At 38.2% G+C, this 25,231-nt stretch overlaps 1 protein-coding gene across 1 annotated transcript in view; it reads left to right on the top strand.

Moving 5' to 3' along the window:
* The first annotated feature begins 17,361 nt into the window (after nucleotides 1-17,361).
* PCDH17 (protocadherin 17) overlaps nucleotides 17,362-25,231 on the top strand; it is an 85,502-nt gene continuing 77,632 nt past the window's right edge. Inside the window, exons 1-2 of the mRNA XM_053455445.1 lie at nucleotides 17,362-17,813; nucleotides 18,941-21,485. Of these exons, the coding sequence (XP_053311420.1) occupies nucleotides 19,002-21,485 (2,484 nt within the window). The 5' untranslated portion in view covers nucleotides 17,362-17,813; nucleotides 18,941-19,001. The remainder of the gene's footprint in view (nucleotides 17,814-18,940; nucleotides 21,486-25,231) is intronic.

Below are 25,231 nucleotides of genomic sequence, written 5' to 3'. Positions count from 1 at the left end.
TATACTGTGCCCTTGGGTTTTTATGCCCCAGGTGTATTATCTTGTACTTGTCCATATTAAATGTCAGTTGCCAAATCTCTGACCATTTTTCCAGTTTAACTAAGTCATTTGTCATTTGGCTTATCTCTCCAGGAACATCCACCTTGTTGCAAATATTTGTGGCGATTCCTTACCATCAAGACCTTCTGCAATATCACTAATGAAAATATTAAATAGAATGGGTCCAAGTACAGATCCTTGAGGTACCCCACTGCTAACAAGACCTTGCTCCGAATATACTCCAATGACTACAACCCTCTGTATATTATATTTTGTATAGAATATGTGCAACTGCAGAAAAAAAACAGTTCACCAACATCCCCTGATTCCAACAAGGCCTCACATGCATGGTTCATGCATTTTTTGAGGAAGCCATGAGGCGAAAACTGGAACATGCGCAAATTTTCAGAAATTGTTTTGCTGGGCCCATATCCCACTTGGGACATTTTGGAAACCCCCACTGTAAATTACCCCATAAAAGTATATGTTTATGAACAGCAGACAAGTCAAGGTGTTCAACTAGGATAATTTTGACAGTTTTTAGGCTTGTTAGTGACAAGTTTAGGCCACTGACATTCATCAGGGGGACCGATCAATAATCAGTGACTTAAAATGTCACCGACAAGTGATCAGGTAATAATTATGGTTTTTTTTAATTAATATTTTTTTCCACAATTACCCTAGATGACCCCTCTCTCTTTCTAAGGCAGGGTCGTCCAGGGGCTGCCATAATGATCAGATCACTCCTATTGGCCAGGAGTGATCTGATCATCATCAGCCGACTTACTAAACTCACAGCATTTTACCTGGAAGCACCCTGGACTTTCAGGTCAGTGCTGTTATTTTTTATTATTATTTTTTTTAACTCTTTCAATGCTGATGCTCCATTGGAGCACAGCATTGACGGATATTTAGTCCCTACAAGCTTGTGGGGACAGATGTTAACCCCTGCAATGCCGCGATTGTGTCATACACATAGCGGCATTGAAGGGGTTAACGCTGCACTTTCGCTCTCATGGAGCGATCAGGCAGCAGGGGGGGGTGTTGTGTCAGGTCCCCACACTTGTGTGGGGACCCAATCAACACTCAACCCCCTTTCCTGAAGCTGCCTGTGACAGCTGAAAACACAATTGCTGGTTTTCCCGCAATCTCGTTTTCAGCCTACAGAATCACAGGCTCGGGGCTGGCTCGGTCTTCCCTTTCTGGGCAGACAGCAGCAACGGCGCCCCCGCAATCACCACGATTGTGGCGATGTGGAGGCGTTTTTTGGGGATGACGTACCTGGTACGTCCCGGTCTGGTGGTGACGTGTGACCAGGAAGTACCAGGTACGGAGGGGGATAATCTAATAGATCTGACCATCTTTCCCACTTTTTTTTGTACTTACTAAATGTTTTTCAATATTCTGGCCACTTCTGCAGAGTACCACAGTGGTTTGTTCAATAGTTTGCTCTTACTGACAAGCCTAATACAGGTTTTCTATTGCCTTCAATAACTTTTGAATAATCCTTTTCTCCTGCACTCCATTTAAATGGCCCCAATCTGATATTCTCATTTACAATATACATATGATATATAAGCATAACAGGATTTCATTTTTGATCTCTGTTTATGGACAAGCTAGGAAATCAGTACATTGGCACATTAAAAAAAATACAATTGTTTTTCCACATACAGAATTCAATTATAAAAAGCAGAGATCTGTTTATCTGGCAGTTTTTGCATTTTAAAACACAAATGAACAACTTGCAAAATTTACGGTGACATGCACTTGCATCAATGTGCAAGCAGATAATTCATATATTCTATTTGTGGATTATTCGGGGTATTGCATCAGAAACCATGTTCTTTTAGCAATGTTAATAGCTCTTAGGGTTTAAATGGGCCATTAAACCAGGGCCAAGGTGTATAAGTAGCCGCATAGACATTCTTGCATATACAGAAACACAACAAGGATGCCAGTCAGCTACTGTGGGAAGGATTAACCAAACAGGTATCTTCAGCCACTAAAGTACATTTTAATGACTGATTTTCAGAACTATGTATATATGTATAATGCCCTTATTCTTATGTAAGCGTTAAATTACGAGAACATCTTTAATGACAAATGGTTATAGAGCTCTTCACTGAACTATTTATTAAAAATTAGCATGGTCAAAAGAACATATAGCAAATTCAGAATTAGAATATTAGAAGACTTTATAGGAACAATAACTGGGAATTACAATTTCTATACATTGTAGTTAGTTATTGAAGGTATATTTGTTTAACCAGAATATTAAATTATATACTGAGTATCTCTAAATGGTCATATAAAATATTTATATGTATATAGTTATATTGAAGTGTTATTTGGTGCTTCAAAATTAGTGTTAAATTAGTAATTACAACAGCAAGGAAGTGTTAAATCATCAGTGAAGTCACTCAAAATAGTGCAAATCACAAAGCAACAGATGTATTGTGAAAAAAATGGTGATACTCATTATACACTGGTTTCCATAATATACCACTTACAATGATGGTTAATCTATGAGTATAAAAGGATTGACATAAGGAGAAAAAACACCTAGCATTTTCTGTTTTTATGACACATAGTAGGTGCAATGAAAAAAATACCCACTCACAAAATCACAATTCTGAACATAAACATGACCTGGTTACAGCAGTACAAACACTGACTTTTATGAGATAGTTACAGACATCGCTTCACCAGCTTCACTTGATTTTTACTATAGATAATGTGAGCTTAGATCAGGCTCACTATAATTGCCACAAAACAGAACAAGTGTTCACACACTATTGAGGCGCAGGATCTCTTCCAATAATCACAACCAACTCCTGCCCTGCCCACTATATGCCATTCTGCATATTGTCAGAACACAGTTCACAAAGCAACAGATGGACAAAGCTCTATTTGAGAACAGTTATCTGAAAGTTTCTCTCTCTCTATCTATCATAAAATAGCACTACTTGTGTCATGTCCCATTCTTCAATAACTTATATCTACTACAGCTATGTAAAAAAATGTTCTGGAAAATAAATAGAAAGGCTGAGGTCAAAAACCAGGATGAGAATGACAAAAGATAATAGCACACCCAAGAGATCACCAAACCGGTTTACTACAACTTTGCCCAAACCATACTCAAGAAAGAACACTCATCAGCTTCATTAAAGGCCACAATATGCTGAGTTTTGAGTATGGTTTGGGGAAAATGGCATTGAATTTCCAGAGTAATCTCCATCTTCAGAAGGAATATTTTCAGTAGGTATATAACGTTATTTCTCATCTAATTAAAATGTTTTCATTAGACAATATCTAATCTAAGCAACAATTGATGCATGGTCTTAAAGAGCTGTTTAGACCACCTGGAGAAATTCTTTTGACAGGATTTATATATTTTTCCAGGAGCAAAGAATAATGTTGCATCTGCAGGTACTGGGTCAGGCGGGAGTCTCTGTGCAGGGACACCTGCTCACCTTGCGTAGGGCTTTAACAGGCAAAACAGTATCATAATCTGAGTCTAAGAACAGGGCTCAAAACCAAAGTAGGGCTGCAACCAAGGATTTTTTTCATAATTGATTAGTTGGCCGATTATTTTTTCGATTAATCGGATAAAAAACATAAATGTAAATTTTTCATTTATTTAAAAAAATTAAATAAACAAACAGGATGTTAACCCCTTCAATCCCAGGGGTTTTTGGTACCTCATGTCCCGGATAGGGCTGCAACTAACGATTATTTTCATAATCGATTAGTTGGCCGATTATTTTTTCGATTAATCTGATTAAAAAAACATGTAATTTATTTACAATAATTTAATAAACAAAGAGGATGTTAAAAACAAACAGCAGAATAAAAAAACTTTGATAAAAATGCATTTCTTGTTTTTATTTCCCAACCTGCCCCCCAGTTATGCACATTTGAGCCCAGGCTTGCCACACTACCTCCCAGATGTCACATACCCCCAGATATGCCACATGCATCCCAGATATGCCACTCCACCTTCCCCACATATGCCTTATATACCCCCAGATATGTCACTCTGTCCTCCCCAGATATGCCGTATACCCCCTGATGTGCCACTCCGCCCCCTCCCCACATATGCCTTATATACCCCCAGATATGTCACTCCGTCCTCCCCAGATATGTCGTATACCCACTAGATATGCTATAGTGCACTCTTAGATTCAGACTCCACACACTGACACAATACTTTTATACATATATACAGGATTAATCTTCTCTGCCCCCAGGAATTAGATTCCCCTTAGTTCCCCCCCCCCTTTACCTCTAACTGCACCTTAAGCTAACCTTATTGAATAAATTAAATTAACCCTCAGTCCTCGGCATTAATCATAAAGACCTCATTAACCATAACTGCCCCTAAAGTAACCCTAAAGACCCCATTAACCACAACTGCCCTTAAATTAACCCTGAATACCCCATTAACCATAACTGCCCCTAAATTAACCCTAAAGACCCCATCAACCATAACTGCCCCTAAATTAACCCTTAAGACCCCATTTACCACAACTGCCCCTAAATTAACCCTGAAGACCCCATTAACCATAACTGCTCCTAAATTGACCCTGAAGATCCCATTAACCATTACTGCCCCTAAATTAACCCTAAACACCCCATCAACCATAACTGCCCCTAAATTAACCCTAAACACCCCATTAACCATAACTGCCCCTAAATTAACCCTAAAGACCCCATTAACCATAACTGCTTTTAAATTAATCCTAAAAACCCCATTAACCATAACTGCCCCTAAATTAACCCCCACCTCCCCTAACTTTCAGCAGCTCAAATATTAATCTTATACTTACCGTTAGATGAGTTGCTGAGCAGTGTGGGCTCTATAAGGAAAGGGGCGGGGCCAATAATCAGTGCGACTGCAGGGAGGGACTGGGAAGCAGAAATGGGTGGGAACAATCGTCAGTGTGACTGCAGGGATGGACTGGGAAGCAGAAAGGGGCGGGGCCAATCATCAGAATGACTGCAGGGAGGGACTGGGAAGTAGTAACTGCTGTAAGTGACATTGAATGAACCGAAGAATCGGATTCGAACTTCATCGCACAGATACCCCCCACCGGCTGTTAGAGAGGAGGATCCGGGGCCCCTGCAGCACTGCGGGGGATCTGGATCTTAGTGTTAGTATGCGACCTCTATTATCATTTTATAATTGATAAAATCGATTCAACTAATCGATTTTATCGATTAGTTGTTGCAGCCCTAAAGCAAAGGATATACAATGTCAACAAACACTGGAACAGCAGTCAGGGACCGGAAATAATGCTCTAGCAAAAAAAGCTGGGAGCAACCCCTGTTTATTAAGGCCTTTGATAAATGGGTAAGCTAAAGGTACATTAGCAACCTGAATATGGATGACAGAGGACATGGGAAGACAGGAATCCCAGCGACCATCAGCCTCCTGAAGAAAACCCCCAACCCAGCAGAAGATTCAATAAACCATTTAGACAGAATTTATATAAAGCATTTTTTCACTGCCAGTTCTCTGGCATGGGCAAGGTATAATGCCACATCTACAGGTGCTGGGTCAGGCAGGTACTCATCCAGGTCCTTGTGTGAGGCTGGCAGATTAAGGTGCGCCTGATAGCAGATGGCTGTAGCCTTTATTCTGTTTTTATGTTTAGGGTACCATCTACAGGCAAGACCGGGAGCAAATCGGATACTGAGACAGGGTCTAGCTGATGGCAGGAGACAGGGAGAGACTGAGATGGGATCAGGCCAGCCAAGCTCATACACGGGAGGAAACCAGAAGACCTACAGAAGGGTAACAAGAAAGAATAATCAAAGTCGAGGCCAAAGATCAAAATCCAGATCATCCCAATTAGCAAAAAGAGTATCATAGTTTGAGTCTAAGGCCAGGTCAAATCAAGATGATATTCAATGTCAACAAATACAGAAACAATTGGGAACAGGAAATAAGGCTCCAGCTAAGAAAGCTTGCAACAACCCTGGTTTACAAAGGCCTTTGATAAATGCATGTGCCACAGGTGTGCCAAGAACCTGAACAAGAATGACACACCACATGGAGAGACAGAAATCCCAGCGACCACAAATTAAAGGGGCCTCTCAACTATCATATTCTTTAAAGTGTGTGTGATGGCTTTAATTTAGATTTCCCTAAACATTCAGTTTGTCATGTCTCCAGGACTGGACAGTTATGACGATAGTTGGCAGAGATGTAAAGACCATTTTTTTTATAAAACAAATGTAACTATTTTGTTTCTTTTGCTGCGTGTAGGAACTGGTCTTTCCTACATGAGTTATATGATTAAACACTAAACAAACAACTTTTTACCTGTTATCTGCATGTTGGCATAGGTGTAATCCAAACAATTGTAATGATAAATTTGAAATCAATTTGGTTAAGTGATGCTGGTCCGCTACTGTTAATTTAAGTGACACTTATATAGTTCATTAAATTGGTAACAGTCAATCGCTATGCTTTTCCTGAAATTAAAATCAATGAATGAAATGACTTTCAGATAGAAAAAAATGAATAGGCAGTGTTTTATGTCTGTATTATATATTCTGGGTGTGCCTGAGAGTTTTAAAGTAAAATCTGCTAAATTGTCAAGACAAAAATGTTTTCATAAATAATGTATATTTTATCCTACAATGTAAATAAAAATACTTTAAATTGTTTATACATGCACTATATTTTACAATATAAGTAAAGTTTTATATATTATTAATACTATGCTGGTTATAGAAATTCAATTCAAACTGTTGCCATAGTGATAAGACCACGTTTCAGGCTTTGCACTAAAATGACATTTTATGCATAATCTGCACTGTGTCATAAAAGCTATTGTTGAATGCTATGTATATATATATATATATATATATATATATATATATATATCTACATATATATATTTTTTTACAGCATTCACTAAACAGCGTTTTAACACAATATGGGGGTTATGCAAAAAATGTGATGTGTAGGTGCAACGGTCTGAAACGTAGTCATATCACTATGGCAACGATTTTAATAGCAAAAATTTATATTTCCATCAAAGTATTAGTAATGACCAGTCTTGTTTTATACATTCCTTCATTGGTTGGACGAAGACCGATTAGAATATTCCATTAGTCTCTTCGTGTCCAGTTTATAATTTATGTACATATTAAATATTAATACAGTAATTAGCCTTTCGCCCAGTTTTTCTGAGCTGATATCCACCATCCTGCCACATTAGCTTCCTCTTGTTGGCCTTCATAGAGCAGCCTTTCGGAAGGACAATCACACTATTTTCCCTCAGACTAGTCGACTCGACTGCTCCACGCGCTACGAGTCCCTGGCTCCCTGCTGCATCTAATACCCTCCCTTTGCCCTCATCGCCAATACTTAGAATGTGACAAAAAAAGACCAATCACTAACCAGCTCTTAGTCCTCGCCAGGGTAAGACAGTATGAGAGGCGAGCAATGATTGGCTGTTTGCAGACTATAGCTTACTTGTAGAGATTTGCGATTCTTAATTAAAGAAGGGAGACGCGCTGCCTTTGAGTGATAGGTGCAGAATATATCTGTGTAACACTGTGAAGGGGAAGATAAGGAACTTGTTCAGAGACAAGGAGAACCTTTGTGTTACACTGGGGAAATAAATGAGATGAAATAGAAGGTTGAAATGAATTCATCTACACTGGGAATTGAATAGGGGAATCCCTAAGGGGGGCTGAAAAACTACTACCCCAGAGAGGTAAAATAGATGAAGTAATCATGGCTGCTCTAGAGAGACAATGTTGGTGAAGCAGCTCACTGCCCGAGAGAACCAATGTAGATGAAGTAATATGTTGCTTTTAAAAGACAATGTGAATAAACTTATACCCTAGAGAAGAAATGTTGATGAAATGAGCTTTTGCCCTGGAGAGAGATTGTGGATGTAATAATCTAACTTTATTTTCAAGACTTTACTGTTTTATTCGTGGTACCTGCCAAGTGTTCTGAATTTCCAGGGATAGTCCTTAATTGTGCATTAATTTCCCTTGTTACGGCTGCACTTTATAAAGACAGGCTCTTTGCAGTTCATGGTAACCTTAACCTTCCAGACATAGCCATACTTTTATTTATACTATCAGAGTACCAGAATAACCCGTCAGTAGGTTTCTTCATTGTATATAGTCAGTTGCAGTGAAATGATGTTTTCCCCTATATATGTATATGTGTGTGTGTGTGTGTGTATATAGATATATATATCAATACTGTGTGTATATATATATATATATATATATATATATATATACATATATATATATATATAAATACTATACATACTATATACATACATACATTTGAGTTACTTGGTTAATGCAAAAAAGGGCCATCATCCACAATACTAAGGTATATTGGATTTTATTGACTTAGATTTAAAACTAAAGAAAATGTGTAGGTTGTGAACGGAGCCTTGGCGCACCTGAGCTTTTGAAGCACTCTCCCATCCTTTTGTGGAAGCAGATGAAGAAAGAAGACAGAAAAACAAGAGAAGAAGCGGAGACATTGAGAGAGAGTGAGTATGACAAGCAACAAAAAGTTCTCTGCTTTGTTTTTGCTTTTCATTGGGGTTCTTGCTCATTTTGGAGATTCAGAATCTGATTGCACATGTTTAGTTTGGACTAAAAAATACTACATGCGTTTACAACAATTTGAAACTAAGGAAATATTCTGCAAATTAACCAACACATTTTAAAAAATACACATAATCAGGAAAAACAACACATAACCATTGTAACATACAAACAGAATTTGTGTTATAAAAAATTATACAGTAACCACGGGGCTCTGGTGTGAAAATTGCCCCGGGGCCCCCAAACTTCAACAGCTAGTCTGTGCCATCATTGCCCCGAAACAACTGGTCTTTGCCTTCTTTGCCCCTTGCCACACTCTTCCAACACACACCAATTACACACACTTACTTATACTCACTAACACACACTCATTCTCACCCCGCTTACACATCCATACTCACACACACAATTACACATCCATCCATACTCACACACAATTACACATCCATGCTCTTACACACACAAGTACATACATATATATAAACACATATACATGTGTCCCACCTCTTGTCCCCGCTTACCTCTCACCGCTCCTGCAGCTTTCTCTCTGGCTGCTTGCGCACAGTGTGCGAGCAGCATCGGTTTCATTGCGGACTCGAGTGACGTAAGGTGACCCCGATATCTTCCTGTCTCCCAGTGCCGGTTCAAAATAGTTTAGAAAGGGCCCTTCCGACCTGGATCGGTGCGGTCGAGGTCGGATGGGCCCTTTCTAAACAATTTTGAACCAGTACAAGGAGACAGAAAGAAGGGGTTGCACCGCCCCCCCCCCGGAGGCACAGACCCTGTAGTTACGCCTGTGTATATGTAAATTATGACAACTGTGTCTTCAGAGATTTTTTATATCTTAGTTCCTGTTAGCCCTGACCTCAACCCAATTGAACACCTTTGGGATGAACTGGAACAGAAATTGCAAGCCAGGCATTCTCAGTCATCAGTGGCTGACCTCACAAATCATCCTCTGCTGGATGAATGGGCACAAATTCTCACATAACACTCCACAATCTTGTGTAAAGCCTTCTCAGGAGGCTGCAAAACAGGGATCAATACTTTTGTCCATATAGTGTATCTGCTGAGGAAGCCTTTAATTTTGTGAATGAGTTAGTGTTAAGGGATGTGTTGCACTTGAAGGGTCTCACTCCTGGACAACCCTTTCTAACACAGTGCCATGAGTGTAGGAATCGAGATCGCAGAGGTACCTATAAGCAAGGAGAAGACTCCAACACACAACAGCGTCGAAAGTGAAAACCTAGAGCCCTGTTGGTGGCATTTATGTGTGGTTTATAGTGTAATTTATACGCTCCTACAATAAAGTAAGTGTCTGTCTTTGTTTCACTTTAATATTTGGTGCATTAAAGATATTGTCTGATTATTTCTCTGCTTTTTTATCTCCAAGGACCTTATTATGCTATGAAATAAATGGATAGTATAAGAAGAAGGAGAAGAACATAAATTAAGAAAATGTAGCCTCCTTTTTTGCATAAAAGTTTTTTTATTAACGTTTTCGTTTGATTTGTGCTCCACCCTTTCTCTTTTTTGGTTTAACACTCACATGGTATGTTTTGCATTCACATGTATTGTGTGTGGCTGCACAGTTATATCTTTTTGGGGTATTTATTGCAGACTTTCTTTTGTTTTAATTGTGTCATCTGATGTGTAGCGTCATGCCCTGCCCATGCTACATCCTTGTCCATCTCACATGTAGTAATGGGTAGTGGAGCTGCTGGAAAAACCAGTCTGGCAAAATGTTGGTTTGGACATTCAGCCAAAAGGATATGTGTTCCACTCTCTGGACTAACCTGACTGAAGTGACAAGCAAACTCAAGTTCATTCATACGTTCATAAGCTACTCCACTGCTTTGAAAGCTGAAGTTAGTAAGACAGGGAAAGAGGTCCGTAGTGCTTCTGTAAATATATATTTGTCTATATAGAATCTGTTCAATCCACCATATAATTACCTAGCAATTTAAATGTAGTTACATTTACATTTATTAATTGAATTACAATTAATGGATTTTTTTTTTAATACTGAAATTACATTTAATGTGCATATTAAATTGCAATATACACTACATCGTTGGAAGAACCTTAACACATTAAATATTATCTCACACATGAATATGTGTGTTTACAACATTTAAATGGCAGCCAAGTCAAGAGGCAAGTGCAAGGTTTATATAAAATATTTTCACAGTCACGGGGAACGCTGCCAAAATGAAAATGTGTAAATACTCATTTAAGCAGGGCCGTTCTTTCCTCTGTAAGTCAAATTGTTGTTATACATTAGTTTTTATGTACTATTTACCCATTGTACAGTGCTGCAGAATATAACAAATGTATACAATTTGACATATTGTGACTATGCACCAAACACATAATGGTAACTGTTATTTGTGTATGAGGATTATCATCTGTGTTCTTCAGATATAACGGTACACAGGTTTAATACAGTTGGGTTGTATTATTTGACACTGTGGGTCAAAACAAGAACTAAAAACACCCCGTATGCTGATTTTCTAAGGTGCCCAAAAGGTTTAGAAGATCACAAGGTTCTCCTAAACTGTTGGTGAACGGCTTTTGCAAGACCAAAGAAATAAGTATCAGCAGGTAAGTAAAGAGGTTTTTTTTACTACCAAACTCTTATGGGAATCATTTTGCCAACCTCACTTATGAAAGCAGGATTTGCTTAACAGTTTTCATTAAGGAACAGTTTAGTCTACAAATTTTAATTGATTGGAGTCCAATGCCTTATAAAAGTAGACCTCTGTCTTATTTACCGTATTTGCTCGATTATAAGACGAGGTTTTTTTCAGAGCAAATGCTCTGAAAAATACCCCTCGTCTTCTAATCGGGGTCGTCTTCTAATCAGACCTCAAATAGAGGTCTGATTAGGAGACTAAGATCCAGATCCCCCGCACCGCTGCAGGGGACCTGGATCCTCCTGTCTCACCCCCCCCCCATCATACACACACTTACCGGTGCTTCCTGCTGTGTTGCCGGGGCAGCGGGTTGACGCCTACGCGATTCGCGTAGACAACGTCCGCTGCAGCCGGAAGGAGGTGTGGCTAGCAGCGGGGGTTGTCTGCGTCCGTCGCGTAGACCTTCCCTGACTGTCAGAGATCAGAGCTCCCCGCACTGGTGCCGCACCGGTGCCGGGAACTCTGATCTCTGACAGCCCGGGAAAGTATACGCGACGGACGCAGACAAACCCCCGCTGCCAACTCCACCTCCTTCCGGCTGCCGCGGAAGGCGACGTCAACCCGCTGCCCCGGCTGGAAGCACCGGTAAGAGAGGGCTGAGAGGGGTGAGAGAGAGAGAGAGTATGTGTGTGTGTGTGTTAGTTAAATGGGGGTATAGGGTGTGTGTGTGTTAAATGGGGGCATAGGGCATTTCTGGAGTGGCGTTAAGGGGGCATTTAATAGAGAACTCTGCCTCCTGAAATGCCTTATACCTCCCTATATGGCACTCTGCCCCATAATATGCCTTTTAACCCCCTAAATGCCAGAGTGGCATATAGGGGTATAAGGCATTTCTGGAGGCAGAGTGCTCTATACAATGCCTTTTAACTCCCTTAATGCCACTCTGCCTCCTGAAATGCCTTATACCTCCCTATATGCCAATCTGCCCCATAATATGCATTTTAACCCCCTAAATGCCAGAATGGGATATAGGGGTATAAGGCATTTCTGGAGGCAGAGTGGCACATAGGGGGTCAAAAGGCATACCATGGGGCACAGTGGCATATAGAGGGTTAAAAGGCATATCATGGGCCACAGTGCCATATTGGAGTGGCAAGCCTGGGGGCAGATGTGCGTAACTGGGGGACAGGTTGGAAAATACAAGAAATAAAAACAAAAAAAATATTTTTCTCAATCGTAGCTTTTATTAAAAAAAATTGTTTACATGAATTAACATTTACTGGTAAAACTTTTTTCCTTTGGGGTCGTCTTATATTCAGGCTTTTTCTTTTTTTTCCCTAAGTTAATATTCAGATTTTGGGGGGTCGTCTTATAATCAGGGTCGTCTTATAATGGAGCAAATACGGTAAGTCTTTCTTCTGGCTGCTTCGACTGAAACCGTGAAACATTAGCGTTTACATGGTCAGTGGCACTACCATTAAAATCAGCAGCCAATTGCATGTATGGTATCATAACATCACTGTTCAGGTGACATACATGTGATTGGCCCCTGCTTGTCATTATCATGTGCAAGAAACATACTCCTTGCAGTAAAGGTAGGTGTAAGAAGGGGGTGAATGATATAGAAGTCTCCAATAACTCCCATAACTAAAGAATGCCCAAGCCGATATGCATGCAGTAAAATGTCAGATAAAGTTGCTATTGCAACCTAATGCTAGGTTTCACAATTAAGTTTGATCCGTTATGAACCGTAGTGAATTGTTATTTGTTGAATGGTTTCATGAATAAGATAGACCTGTTAACCAAGTATGAGTTGACAAGGTGGGCAGGAGACAACACTATATCTTCTATACACTGTGTTCGCCATACCAGTGGCAACTGGATGACTAAACAAAATGAAAAGGAACTGACTCTCAACATTGTTGACCCAAAAGTTGTCTTTTCCCCGTCCAGAACCCAATAATGCTGACAGTATTGTAAGTAATAAAATGAATAATGATTGCATCGACAACCACCAACTTTTATTTATTTTACTGGACCAGATATCATTGTATTGTAGAAACCACAAGACAATTGCAAAGAGCACTGACAGAATAATCAATGGACTAAATTGTATTACTCATGATCTATGAGATAATACCTTTGAAATTATATTCTCATGGTATTTCTAAGAAATTTCATGTCAACTGTATTATTATGCGATACCTGTCATCAACAGGGGCACTTTCACCATGGTGAAATGTGAGGCTCATTGTCTAATGAAGGGTTACAATTAACCTAGCCCTGTATTATATCCTATGCAGACCTTTTTTTTTTAAAAAAAAATATATGTAGGTCTTAGTTTATAGGTGAAAAATGACAGGAAGCCCCCACCTCCCCTCTGGAGGCATACTGTCTTTCTACAATTGTGTCTGCATTGGTGTTTTGCAAGGTGAGAATTGGCAGTTTATTTTTGCATCCAAAAAATCCATATTTTCTGATACTTTTTTATAACTGAGGTTGCTAACCTGCTAATTATGTCAGTTATTTTGTTAAAACTTGATGAAGGTGCAAATTTTCCGTTACTAGCAGACATTTGGGCTTGGAACACCATTATAAATCACCCCCATTGAATTCAAGGCTCGGTAAGTATTATGCGTGTTAAGAATTCTTAGACTTAGTGAAATCAAACTCACGTGGGGAAGCAGATGGACACAGTTCATATCAATTCTTTTTTTGTTGTTGTAATTGTAGGATATGTTAGCTGTGGTTTGGCTGTGCCAATTGTTGACATAAAATCTAGGTGTCCCATATTTAGGAACCAACTTTTTGAGTTGTATAAAAAAATGCTCAATACAGGCATCTGCAATTGTATTTTTAGCAACCATGCCTGTCTGAGCCTTGGGATTTGTCAAGCCCTAGGCTGTATAAATACAAATAATTATACTATCAACAACTGGTGAATATCAATCATATAAACAAATGCATAAACATATAATTTACATTTTCCATACACAAAGGCTAGCACACCTGGATCTTGACTTTTATTCCTAAATTGAATTAATTTGGTTCCTAATCTTTTTAATTATTTGTATTTTTGTGTCTATATTTTTGTCCATTTGCCAATGCATCTTTATTGAAAAAAAATAAATGCATTTGTTTTGCACCAAAAAAATGGGACACCTCAATATTCACCTATTTCTGGTGGAAAACCAAGTGTCACCAATGGTGCATGTTCAAGCATTTATCATTGGAAGTACTTCTTCAATCTCAAATCATTTAGCGCTGTCATTATGATGTATCTATTGGAAATGTTTCTTGAAGCCTGGTAATAAGTGTTTCTGTGTGTAATATAAATGGGAATATTGAGTTTATTATTGACATTGCCTAAAATAAATCTCCTAAAGAACTCGCGTTTAGATTGGGATTGGCTTTAGTTGTGACCTTAGCTCCTAATACCTCAGTACAGATCTTAAAAGATATCTGTCATCTAAAGAGTGTTTAATGCAACTCAAATTGCCATTTAAACAGTGTTTAAAGATGCATGTGTACAAAGATAAAAAAAACACAAGTAAATAGAAAACTTTTGTGTTTCTTCCTTAATGTTATTGTGGCACAATATGCAAATAAATAATATGCAAATAAATAATGCATAAAAAATGGTTCTTTACAGCAAGAACAATAAAGATGTGGAATTCCTCACCCACAGATATCGTAGAATACTATAGATGCCTTGAACTATGAGCTGGATGAGTTATAGAGAAGTAGAGTGTAATATGCAGTCCTTATAAACTGTTCTAAGGACAGGATCAGCTATAGCTTGTTGATCCAGTGAGATATCAGATTGCCATTTTGGTGCCAAGAAGGATTTTTTCCCCCTCTTTTTGAGGCACAATTGGGTTTTACCTTCTTCAGGATCAACAGCAAGGTGGATCTTGATGGACTTGTACTTTTATCCTTAATTACATTTTCATGCTGTACTATTTTTTTTTAACAACAATATTGTTTTTCCTCCAGATTTTTGCCTGACAGCCCAATTAATAAGGACAGCCTGGCAGTGATTGCAGTAGAAAGATGTCAGTGTAAACTAAGCCTGTGCAATGCCAAAACTAGACACTTTTGTAGAAAATCACCACTGGATAAAAGTGTGCATTTAACAGATTTTAAGCTTAAGCATTATACACACATTTCACAAGAATAATTACCATGGGTTGTAAAATACTTTGCTCATGTCCCTTTCGTATGATAACCAGGTAGCTCCATCATCCTCTGAAGCAGCATCAAATAATTGCATGGTACCAGTTTTTGATAATTCAGAATTCAAGTAATGTTGGTTGTCTCAGTTAAATGTATCTGAGACTTATAAGAAATTGTTTACCCTGAATGATGTTCTAACTTTTCGTATTTGCTCTTGAGTTATGGGTATCTGCAGAATCTGTAGATGGGAGCAAACTCAGAATTGAAGGGTTATGATCATTGCTTGATACATGGCTTGATTCCCTGTGTTTATACATTTTTAAGGTACATTTTGACTCCATCTATGAGCACCTTGACATTTTCTTTAACCTCACCCATTGTTATCTCTGCTTACCACTTTGGACGCTGGCGTTTATGTAAAAAAAAAGTGGTTCTGGGACAAAGTTTTAACAGTTCTTGCTGATTGATCGAGGTGACACAGATGGCTGATCAGGCCGCATACTGCTCCTCCAGCAGCATATCAGGTTCTCCAGTATGTGGCTTCCGACTAAATAGGTGCAGTCGCACAGTGCGTAAATGTTAAAACAAAACATGTGCCTGTGCCAGGATCACCCACTTATCCCCCAGTTCAGCCCTGACATTTTATACATAGTGCCCACCATACCTTGTACACACTGGATTGCCACATTTCCTGACCTGATCTGGGTGTACAGATATGTTAGTTTGCCATGTACCGTATATATCTTACTAAATTATAATATGGTATATATGTGGGGCATCCTGAAAATACACACATTAAAATAAAATAGCAACCTATAACAACCACCTCTGGGATCTTTATTACTATTTATAGAAAACACGCAGATCTAGAGAGAAAAAGATTTGTATCCAATTGTTTAAATATCCTATTTGTAATTTTGTATAGGTGACAATTGTAAATTCTTAAATACAAGCAACATGTCCAGAATGTATTCTAGTATCGTGATCCAAGAAAGAAAATACATGAAGAAATACAAATATTTGCTACAGAAGTAGACAAGGTGATGTTTAGATAGCCATGTCACATACACCGCATTGCTGAAGAAATATAACATATTATGCATACCAATCGCTTTGCTGGTCACATGACCAAATATGCACGTGAGACAAGCACCTAATTAAAACTTGTTCTGGAAAATGGTTTCTTTGGATGCTTTTCTCTACAAAACTACAGAAAAGAAAAGGATCATTATTTAAACACAATTGTTGCAAAAACATTATTCTTCTAGATAAACAAACTCATTTGGCAGTGATGGGGTTACAGAGCAGGTACATTGCATATCACAAGCTGTCACATGTATGCCTGTTTTATTGCAGCTTAACTCTACATACAATGAACATACCATTCTTAAAAAATATTTACTGACGTCATAACCACAATGTATGTATCATTTCTGAAACACATAAGCTTAAAAATAGTTAAATCGGAGTAAGTTAGGTCTTCAGGATGGATGCAAAACCCGTTTTAGCATTATTTCTATTACATCGATGAATAAACCGCCTTAATTTGTTTTTAATATAGTTTGGTTAAGATGAAATAAGGTCCCCAGTGACGTATTAGGTGTATCGATTTTCTATACACCCCCAATAAGTGTCATAAAGTGCCTTCTCTCAGTCAGTCTGCTATAAGAGACACTGGAAATGAAAGGCAGCGTTTTACAAGCAGCCCTTCTCACATCGTTACCGTCTCAGACCTAACCGATCTAATCAATGACACAAAGCGTTCCCGTTCTAGGAACGCCCGCCAAGCCAGCCCTTCGCCTGTTATTGGACGACAGTGCAACGGGCGGGTCTACATCTCAAGCTCTGACTGGCTGGCGAGAGAACAGTGTCAATGTTTAAGCAGCGGCGTGAGGTGAATAGAGTCAGTCTGAAAAGAGGTATTCGGAACTACGGTCGGCGAGAAGACAATGCAGGAGGATATGAAGGATTAAGACTACGACTCAATTGTTGAATTGTATAAAGTGCTGCTCATTTCGAATGGATATATTGTTTATTGTTTTTTTTTTTTATAGTTTAAGAACACTCTGGAAACAAAAATAATTCTAAGCTACCATGAGCCAGCAGAGGGAATTGCAAAGGCTGTCACCCATCTTACAGATGCTTTTAATAGTTTAAAGAAATTAAAAAAGGAGGGATGAAGGGCTCACTTTGGGAGTGATTTGGAGCTACCCATGGTGCTGCACATCTTGGAGGATTCTGATGTTTTTCTGGCTTGCACATTTGCTGTTGGTGGCACAAGCTACGTAAAGGATCAGCACTGATCATCCAGCTCATGTATAGCCTCCTTCCTTAGGTCCAGGATCCTTGTGCTATTAGAAGGTAATCCTCGTTTATTATTTCTCCCGTAGACGTACTGCAGTGATCATGTTGCAAAAACATCATAACATAATATAACATTGCCCAGTAAGCACCTTGTTCATGCATGTAAGTTGTTCTTATTTTTAAAAATAGTAATCGTTGTTTCTTTCCCCTTCCTCTCTCATTCTGACTCATGCTGCTATTAAAGCATCTGTATTCTGTATGTGTCATTCATATGTTAAAAGAAAGCAGGCATTTTCCAATATGCAGTTTGCTTGGTAATTACTTTCAGTACTGAATGCTATAATTCTGGGGGGAAAAAAGACACAAATGCATCTTTTTCCATGTCTGCTTTAGGTGTGTGTTTACCGGGTCCTTTATATAGGGATCTATTATTATTCCATATTTTGCTAGGTGTTTTGTGAATACATTTCAAGAATATCCTTGAATGCAGCTACTGCATTTTTTTTTCCTCTAAAGTGTATTTTTCCCCCCTTTCCATTTGTGCATCCAGCCATGCTTTGCCTGTTGATTTGCTCTTCCTTATGGAAAAGGGGCAGAACATCTATATAGCTTGTAAGCCTAGAAATATATAACATACCTTATGAGATACCGGCAATCAACATGTGAATATGTGATTCGTGAAAAAAAAATAATGTTTTTGTATGTCATTTTACTAAGATATGTATAAATGTATGCAAAATAAGTTAATTTTCAATTCCCCATTCATACTATTCATGCGCTCATGCAATAATTCTTTTCAGCAGTTGCTATTCTGCCAAGGTAATTCTTCAGCAGAATCCTATAAATTGCTAGCATTTGTTCTAATTATAATATTTTGTTTTGTCTAATAAGAGATTGAGGAAAAAGGCTTACATTTGAATGATAAAAATTTTGAGAATGGTTGAAAAAAGTGTATTGCTACCTTGATGTCATGCATTACTGAACACCGTGGTTATGTTCAAAAGCCTTTTAAATTAAGTTATGCTTTCCAATTAATATTTTAGAAAAAGCTTCTAGCAAAATGATTGTCTAGCAGTGAATAATTGTCTTTGCAGCCGAAAACAATCACTGATTTAACCCTGCCAGCCTTTTTGCTATGGTCCATTTGCTGCCTATCTAACTGCAGGTGTTTTTGCAATCAACAGGTTCAGAGGACTGAGAAGAGGAGTGAAGCCAACAGCCCAATCTTTACAAAAATATCTGGGGATGTACCATTCCATCTTATTGCTATTTTTTTTGTGGGCACCAGCCCTGACTTTGAAAAACTTAAATTATTCTGTACCAGAGGAGGAGGGAGCTGGAACTGTCATTGGCAATATCACTAAAGATGCAAAGCTGGGGATCCCCGAAAGGGGTAGAAAATCCACCTTCCGAGTTTTGGAAAATTCTGCACCTCATTTACTGGATGTGGATCAGGACAGTGGGATGCTGTATACCAAACAACGCATTGATCGTGAAACACTTTGTCGAAGAAGTGCAAAATGCCAGTTGTCTCTGGAGGTGTTTGCAAATGACAAAGAAATATGCATGATAAAAGTTGATATCCGAGACATTAACGACAATGCTCCTAATTTTCCCTCTGAGCAAATTGATATTGATATCTCAGAAAATGCATCTCCTGGCACCAGATTTCCACTTACTAGTGCTCATGATCCAGATTCAGGGGAAAATGGCTTAAAGACCTACAAGATCACCAGAGATGACTATGGTTTGTTTTCCTTAGATGTGAAATCTAGAGGCGATGGGACCAAATTTCCCGAGTTGGTTATACAGAAACCACTGGACAGAGAAGAGCAAAGTCATCATAAGCTAATTCTTACAGCCATTGATGGAGGGAATCCTCCCAGGTCCGCCACAGTGCAAATAAATGTAAAAGTTATTGATTCCAACGACAATAGTCCTGTTTTTGAAGCACCATCTTATATGGTAGAAATCCCAGAGAACTCTCCATTAGGCAGAGTTGTAATTGACCTGAATGCTACAGATGCAGATGAAGGGTCCAATGGTGAAGTCATATACTCATTTAGTGGCTATGCGCCAGACAGAATCAGGGAGCTTTTTTCAATCGATGCTAAAACAGGTGTGATACAAGTGAGGGGTAACCTGGACTATGAGGAAAATGGACTTATTGAAATTGACGTTCAAGCACGTGATCAAGGACCTACTCCAATCCCAGCACATTGTAAAGTTACTGTAAAAGTGATTGACAGAAATGACAATGCCCCTTCCATTAGTTTTGTATCTGTTCGGCAGGGAGCAATTAGTGAAGCTGCACCCCCTGGAACCGTTATTGCCTTAGTCCGAGTCACTGACAAGGACTCTGGGAAAAATGGTCAGCTACAGTGCCGTGTTCTTGGCAATGTCCCTTTCAAGCTGGAAGAGAACTATGATAATTTCTACACTGTAGTAACGGACAGACCTCTTGATCGTGAAGTACAAGATGAATATAATGTCACAATAATTGCTAGGGATAATGGGAATCCCCCATTAAACTCCTCAAAGTCTTTCACTGTTAGAATCTTAGACGAAAATGACAACCCTCCACATTTCACCAAAGCTATGTACGTATTGCAGGTATCTGAGAATAACATTCCTGGGGAATACTTGGGTTCAGTGTTGGCCCAAGATCCAGATTTGGGACAAAATGGCACAGTGTCATATTCTATACTGCCATCTCATGTTGGGGATGTATCCATCTACACATTCGTCTCTGTCAACCCCACTAATGGTGCGATATATGCCCTTAGGTCTTTCAACTATGAACAGACAAAGTATTTTGAGTTTAAAGTTCTTGCAAAAGATTCAGGGTCGCCTCATTTAGAAAGCAATGCCACAGTGAGAGTGACTGTATTGGATGTTAATGACAATGCACCAGTCATTTGTTTACCCATCTTGGAAAATGATACCGCTGAGATTCATGTACCAAGGAATGTAGGTGTGGGGTATGTGGTGAGCACGGTCAAGGCAATGGACAATGATTTTGGAGAAAGTGGAAGACTGACCTATGAAATTGCATATGGCAACGAAGAGCACCTATTTGAAATAGATCCTGTCACAGGAGACATCAAAACACTCAATCCATACTGGGAAGAAGTTTCACCAGTTGTAGAGCTTGTGATCAGGGTTACAGACAATGGTAAACCAATGCTTTCAGCTGTGGCAAAACTCATCATCAAATCTTTTACTGGATCTTTACCTGAAGGAGAACCCAGGGTAAACGGAAAACAGCACCAATGGGATATGTCTTTGCCTCTTATTGTTACGTTAAGCACAATTTCCATAATTTTGCTGACTGCCATGATCACCATTGCTGTCAAATGCAAAAGGGAAAATAAAGAAATCAGGACATACAACTGCAGGATAGCAGAGTACAGTCACCCTCAATTAGGAAAAAGCAAGAAGAAAAAAATAAATAAGAATGACATTATGCTGGTACAGAGTGAAGTAGAGGAGAGAAATGCAATGAATGTCATGAATGTTGTAAGTAGCCCATCACTTGCCACATCGCCAATGTATTTTGATTATCAAACCAGGTTGCCCTTGAGTTCTCCCCGTTCAGAAGTGATGTACCTGAAACCTACATCTAATAATCTGACTGTTCCTCAAGGCCATGTTGGCTGCCACAACAGTTTTACTGGACCAGTGAGCAATGCAACGGAGACTCCTTCCAATCGGATGTCTATAATTCAGGTATGGCCAGTTTAAAGGGGCAGTGTCTTGTATAAGTGTGAGCATTACTGTGTTGCTGAAACAGACATAGATCTGCATTTTTTTTTAATGTTTTGTGATGCGTACTTAATGCTGCAATATTTATTAATGTATATGGGGGGGGGTCTGTTACTTTATGTCAATGCAGGCAGTTTGCTCAACTTGATTTCTGTGAAAATTGAAAAATATTTGGAAGATTTTATATGTATTAGATATATTATAAAGATGGCGATTAGATGTCTATCTAGCTATCTGTCTTTAATATTTATATATATACCTGTATATTTTTTAATGCAACTTGCTTAGTAGCCTTTATGATGAATCACCAATTGTATATAAGGGTAATAAAACTCTTCGTAGAGATTTTCAGCTATTGCAGCTTTTTAGGGGAAATGCACTCTGAACACTTAAATAGCCATAAAGAAAACCTCTCTAGTGTATGGATATGCTGAAACTTAAAAACCCCGGTGCCTCAAAGAGCAGTCATTTCTGGAGAAGAGAACCTTTCAGGTTCCTTGAGCACTGGCATGGTAACCACAAAGCAGTGATATGGTCACTCTCCACTTTTATACATCATTCTAAATAAATAGGCTACTGCCTGGTAATTTCCATGAAAAAAATATCCATTTCATATTATCTGAGCCTGTGCAAAGTAGAAATGATGTGTTGCGTAGGTTAGGTTTTTTTTTCCCAATGAAAATCATTTTTTTCCCCTCACAATTTGTCTTTCATCCTGCAACTGGTGGGTGTCATTTAATGTCAAAGTGAGCATGTAAAGCAGCGCTGTTAAATCAAATTCTCAACCTCAGAACTGTGATATATGTCTGAGATGTTGTGTTCTTGGCTTGAAATAATAAATTCTGCTTAATGACCATGAAAAACAAAAACACTTTCAGTCTGGCTGGCAGACAATCATCTAAGGATAGTTTTTATTTGTATTCGCGTAAAGCAACTATTTTTCTGTTAAGATTATTTTTGTTGCTTTCCCGTGGAATGACAAATCACAATAGGTTGTCCCTGGGTGTTTGGATATCTAATTCATATTGCACGCACTTAGAAAGGCTTCCATTTGTCCTGCAGCAGAAAACATATGATAAGAAGAACATAACTCATAAGTACTCATGCACATATGCATATCTTAACAATGCAATGTAAATCACTGCACAATATATCACCAACCCTCCTCCTCACCCCCTTCTCCCTCTTAAGAGCCATCGATTTGAAAACGTGCATACTTAAGAGATTAAATAATCTTACATCTCAATTAAAATGCCAGATAGCTATCTTTCGCCGGAGAATTAGTCACTATTAATGATATTTTTTTTCACATGATAATAATATTAAACTTTCAGATTAGATGCTCAATATTCTTCTTCTAACATTTATAGCATACCACACATGGGATCTTTTGAGTATTTTTTTTTTAAATACAATTTGTCAAAGTCACAGTTGTAGAACATTTTCTAGACAGCCTGATCTCAAATGTTGGAAGTTTTCCATTACTCAACCTTGAAGAATCGAGAAAAAAAAAATGTATATTTTAAATTAAAAAAAATACATGTAAGAGACACATCAATATAGAATATGGTCACATCACTGGTCAGTAATGTTCAGGGTTTCTCACTTGAAGGAGTGTGCGATATGTTGCAGAACCCAGCTTTGAATATTTAGGTTCTTAAAAGATATTCATACTAGAGGATAAAAGTAATCATAATACTTGTGTCAGAGGCAGTGAATTGTTTACCTGATATTAATTTAATCTTTGACACGTATTGAAAATATTGATTTTTCTCCAATGAGTTATGACTGTGACGTTTATGCCTTACTCTGATCATTTTGATTTTTTTTGTGCAAGCAGTAACTGTGTGTGTGTGTATATATATATATATATATATATATATATATATCTACTGACACTGATATATGTGTGTATATATATATATATATATATATATATATATATTAGACAAATAACCAATGATTTGCAATGTATTAGCTAGCCCTTTGGCACATAGAAGGTTAACTGTGATTATTGTTGCTTACCCAGCAACAATGTATTTTTCAAAATCCACTGTGTTGGTTGAAATAGAGTATGCCAGAAAAAAAAAATTAAAAAGATAGGCTAAGAAAAAAATCAGTCGGATTCAGAGATGTTGTTCCCCTTTTGCTACTTGATTGGTTTGGGATATTGCTTCTAATGTAATCCAACAGTTGTAAAACGTTTTTTAATGATATACACTTTTCAGGCTAACACGTATCTGACTACAGTCGATTAGCCATAAACATAATTTTCCAATAAATCAGATTACACACATAACAACTACCAAATATAACATGTATATTCACTGTCAACTTTCTTAGCATAATCTGATCATTTCAATTTACCGATTTAAGTATTTACATTTCACTAGATTTTTGCTTTATGTTCCTCTGATTTTTCAGTACTGGGGAGTGCACATGTGAATAATTCTTTATAGTCAGGGATAATATAGGAATTATTTGTGCATTGACTAAACTTTTACTTTATTTCCAATGTAACCCGGTAAGGTTTACATTTCCCATTGTTGTTCGTGATCTTGCAGGCTCTTTGGTGAAACGTACCTTGTACATGTCATAGTAGAGTAAATAAGACAGGAGTATATTATGATAATGTGAGTAGATTAATCAATGAGTGTTATTCCTTCCAACAGCATTTTTTTTTTCAACAGTTAAGAGATCGGAACCTTAACTGTCCAATTTTGAGCATTTCATACTGGTATTGGCTAAGCTTGACCTTTATAGTGGGGTTGTTTAATTGTGTGGTTTATCAATACGTGTTATAACATTTGACAACTTACTTAGGCGATAAAATCTCCTGGGGATACATATAGGAAATTACTTACACCACTTTTGTACTTTAGTTCACATCGCCTTGGAAGATGTGTTTTGTTATAGTTTCCTGGTTAAAGGGGCCATCTGGTCATTGTAATAGCCTAAGATGTTAACAATGGAAATACAACAGGGTCCTTAATTATTTAGAAGAGGTTTTTGTCATTTGTCGGTGTGATGTGTTTTTTTGCACACTCACTTCAATTTGACGCTGCAACGTTGCTGTATCATTTTCATTTTCTAGAGTCTATTTGTGATTGTTTTGATATATACCAACCGCAACCTCAAATTAATTAACAAAACACTGGTGCTTATGCTGGGTTTTAATACCTGTATTTTAATAACTACATGTTACTAAAGTTCTGCCTCCATTTTTTTCTGTGAACTTTGCTTAGCTCCCTGTTTTTATCATTTTGAGCCAAACACAACTGTCCAGTAGGATTGTGCCATTACAGGTTCAATAAATAATTGTCGAATGGCACCTGTTGTGCATGTGTATACTAACACTGTGAGCATAGTTGGGTGACCCCTACAATATAGGTGACCAAGAAATCTTTGGGGCCACCAAGCTAATGCATTCTACTATACTGGTAATCAAGCATATAGGGGGGGGGAACTACCAGATTTAGGGTGATAGAAACCAAAGGGCCAGCCTACACATGCATACACTGGTCCCATTACAAGCTCTTCTACATTGGCTTCTTGTAAGAACACAATTAGATTCTTCTAACTTCATTTTGGTGATCTTTTCTTTTCCATCCTTGTTTTCCGTAATAGAATTTCCTAGATAAATGGAAAGTCTTTGAAATAGACTTTCAAAGATAAATTGTATAAATGATGGAAAAGAATTGCTTATCTCG

The sequence above is a fragment of the Spea bombifrons genome, chromosome 2, assembly GCF_027358695.1.
Source record: "Spea bombifrons isolate aSpeBom1 chromosome 2, aSpeBom1.2.pri, whole genome shotgun sequence".
NCBI lineage: Eukaryota > Metazoa > Chordata > Amphibia > Anura > Pelobatidae > Spea > Spea bombifrons.
Note: the sequence above shows the minus strand (reverse complement) of the source record. Positions and strands in the feature narration are given on the sequence as shown.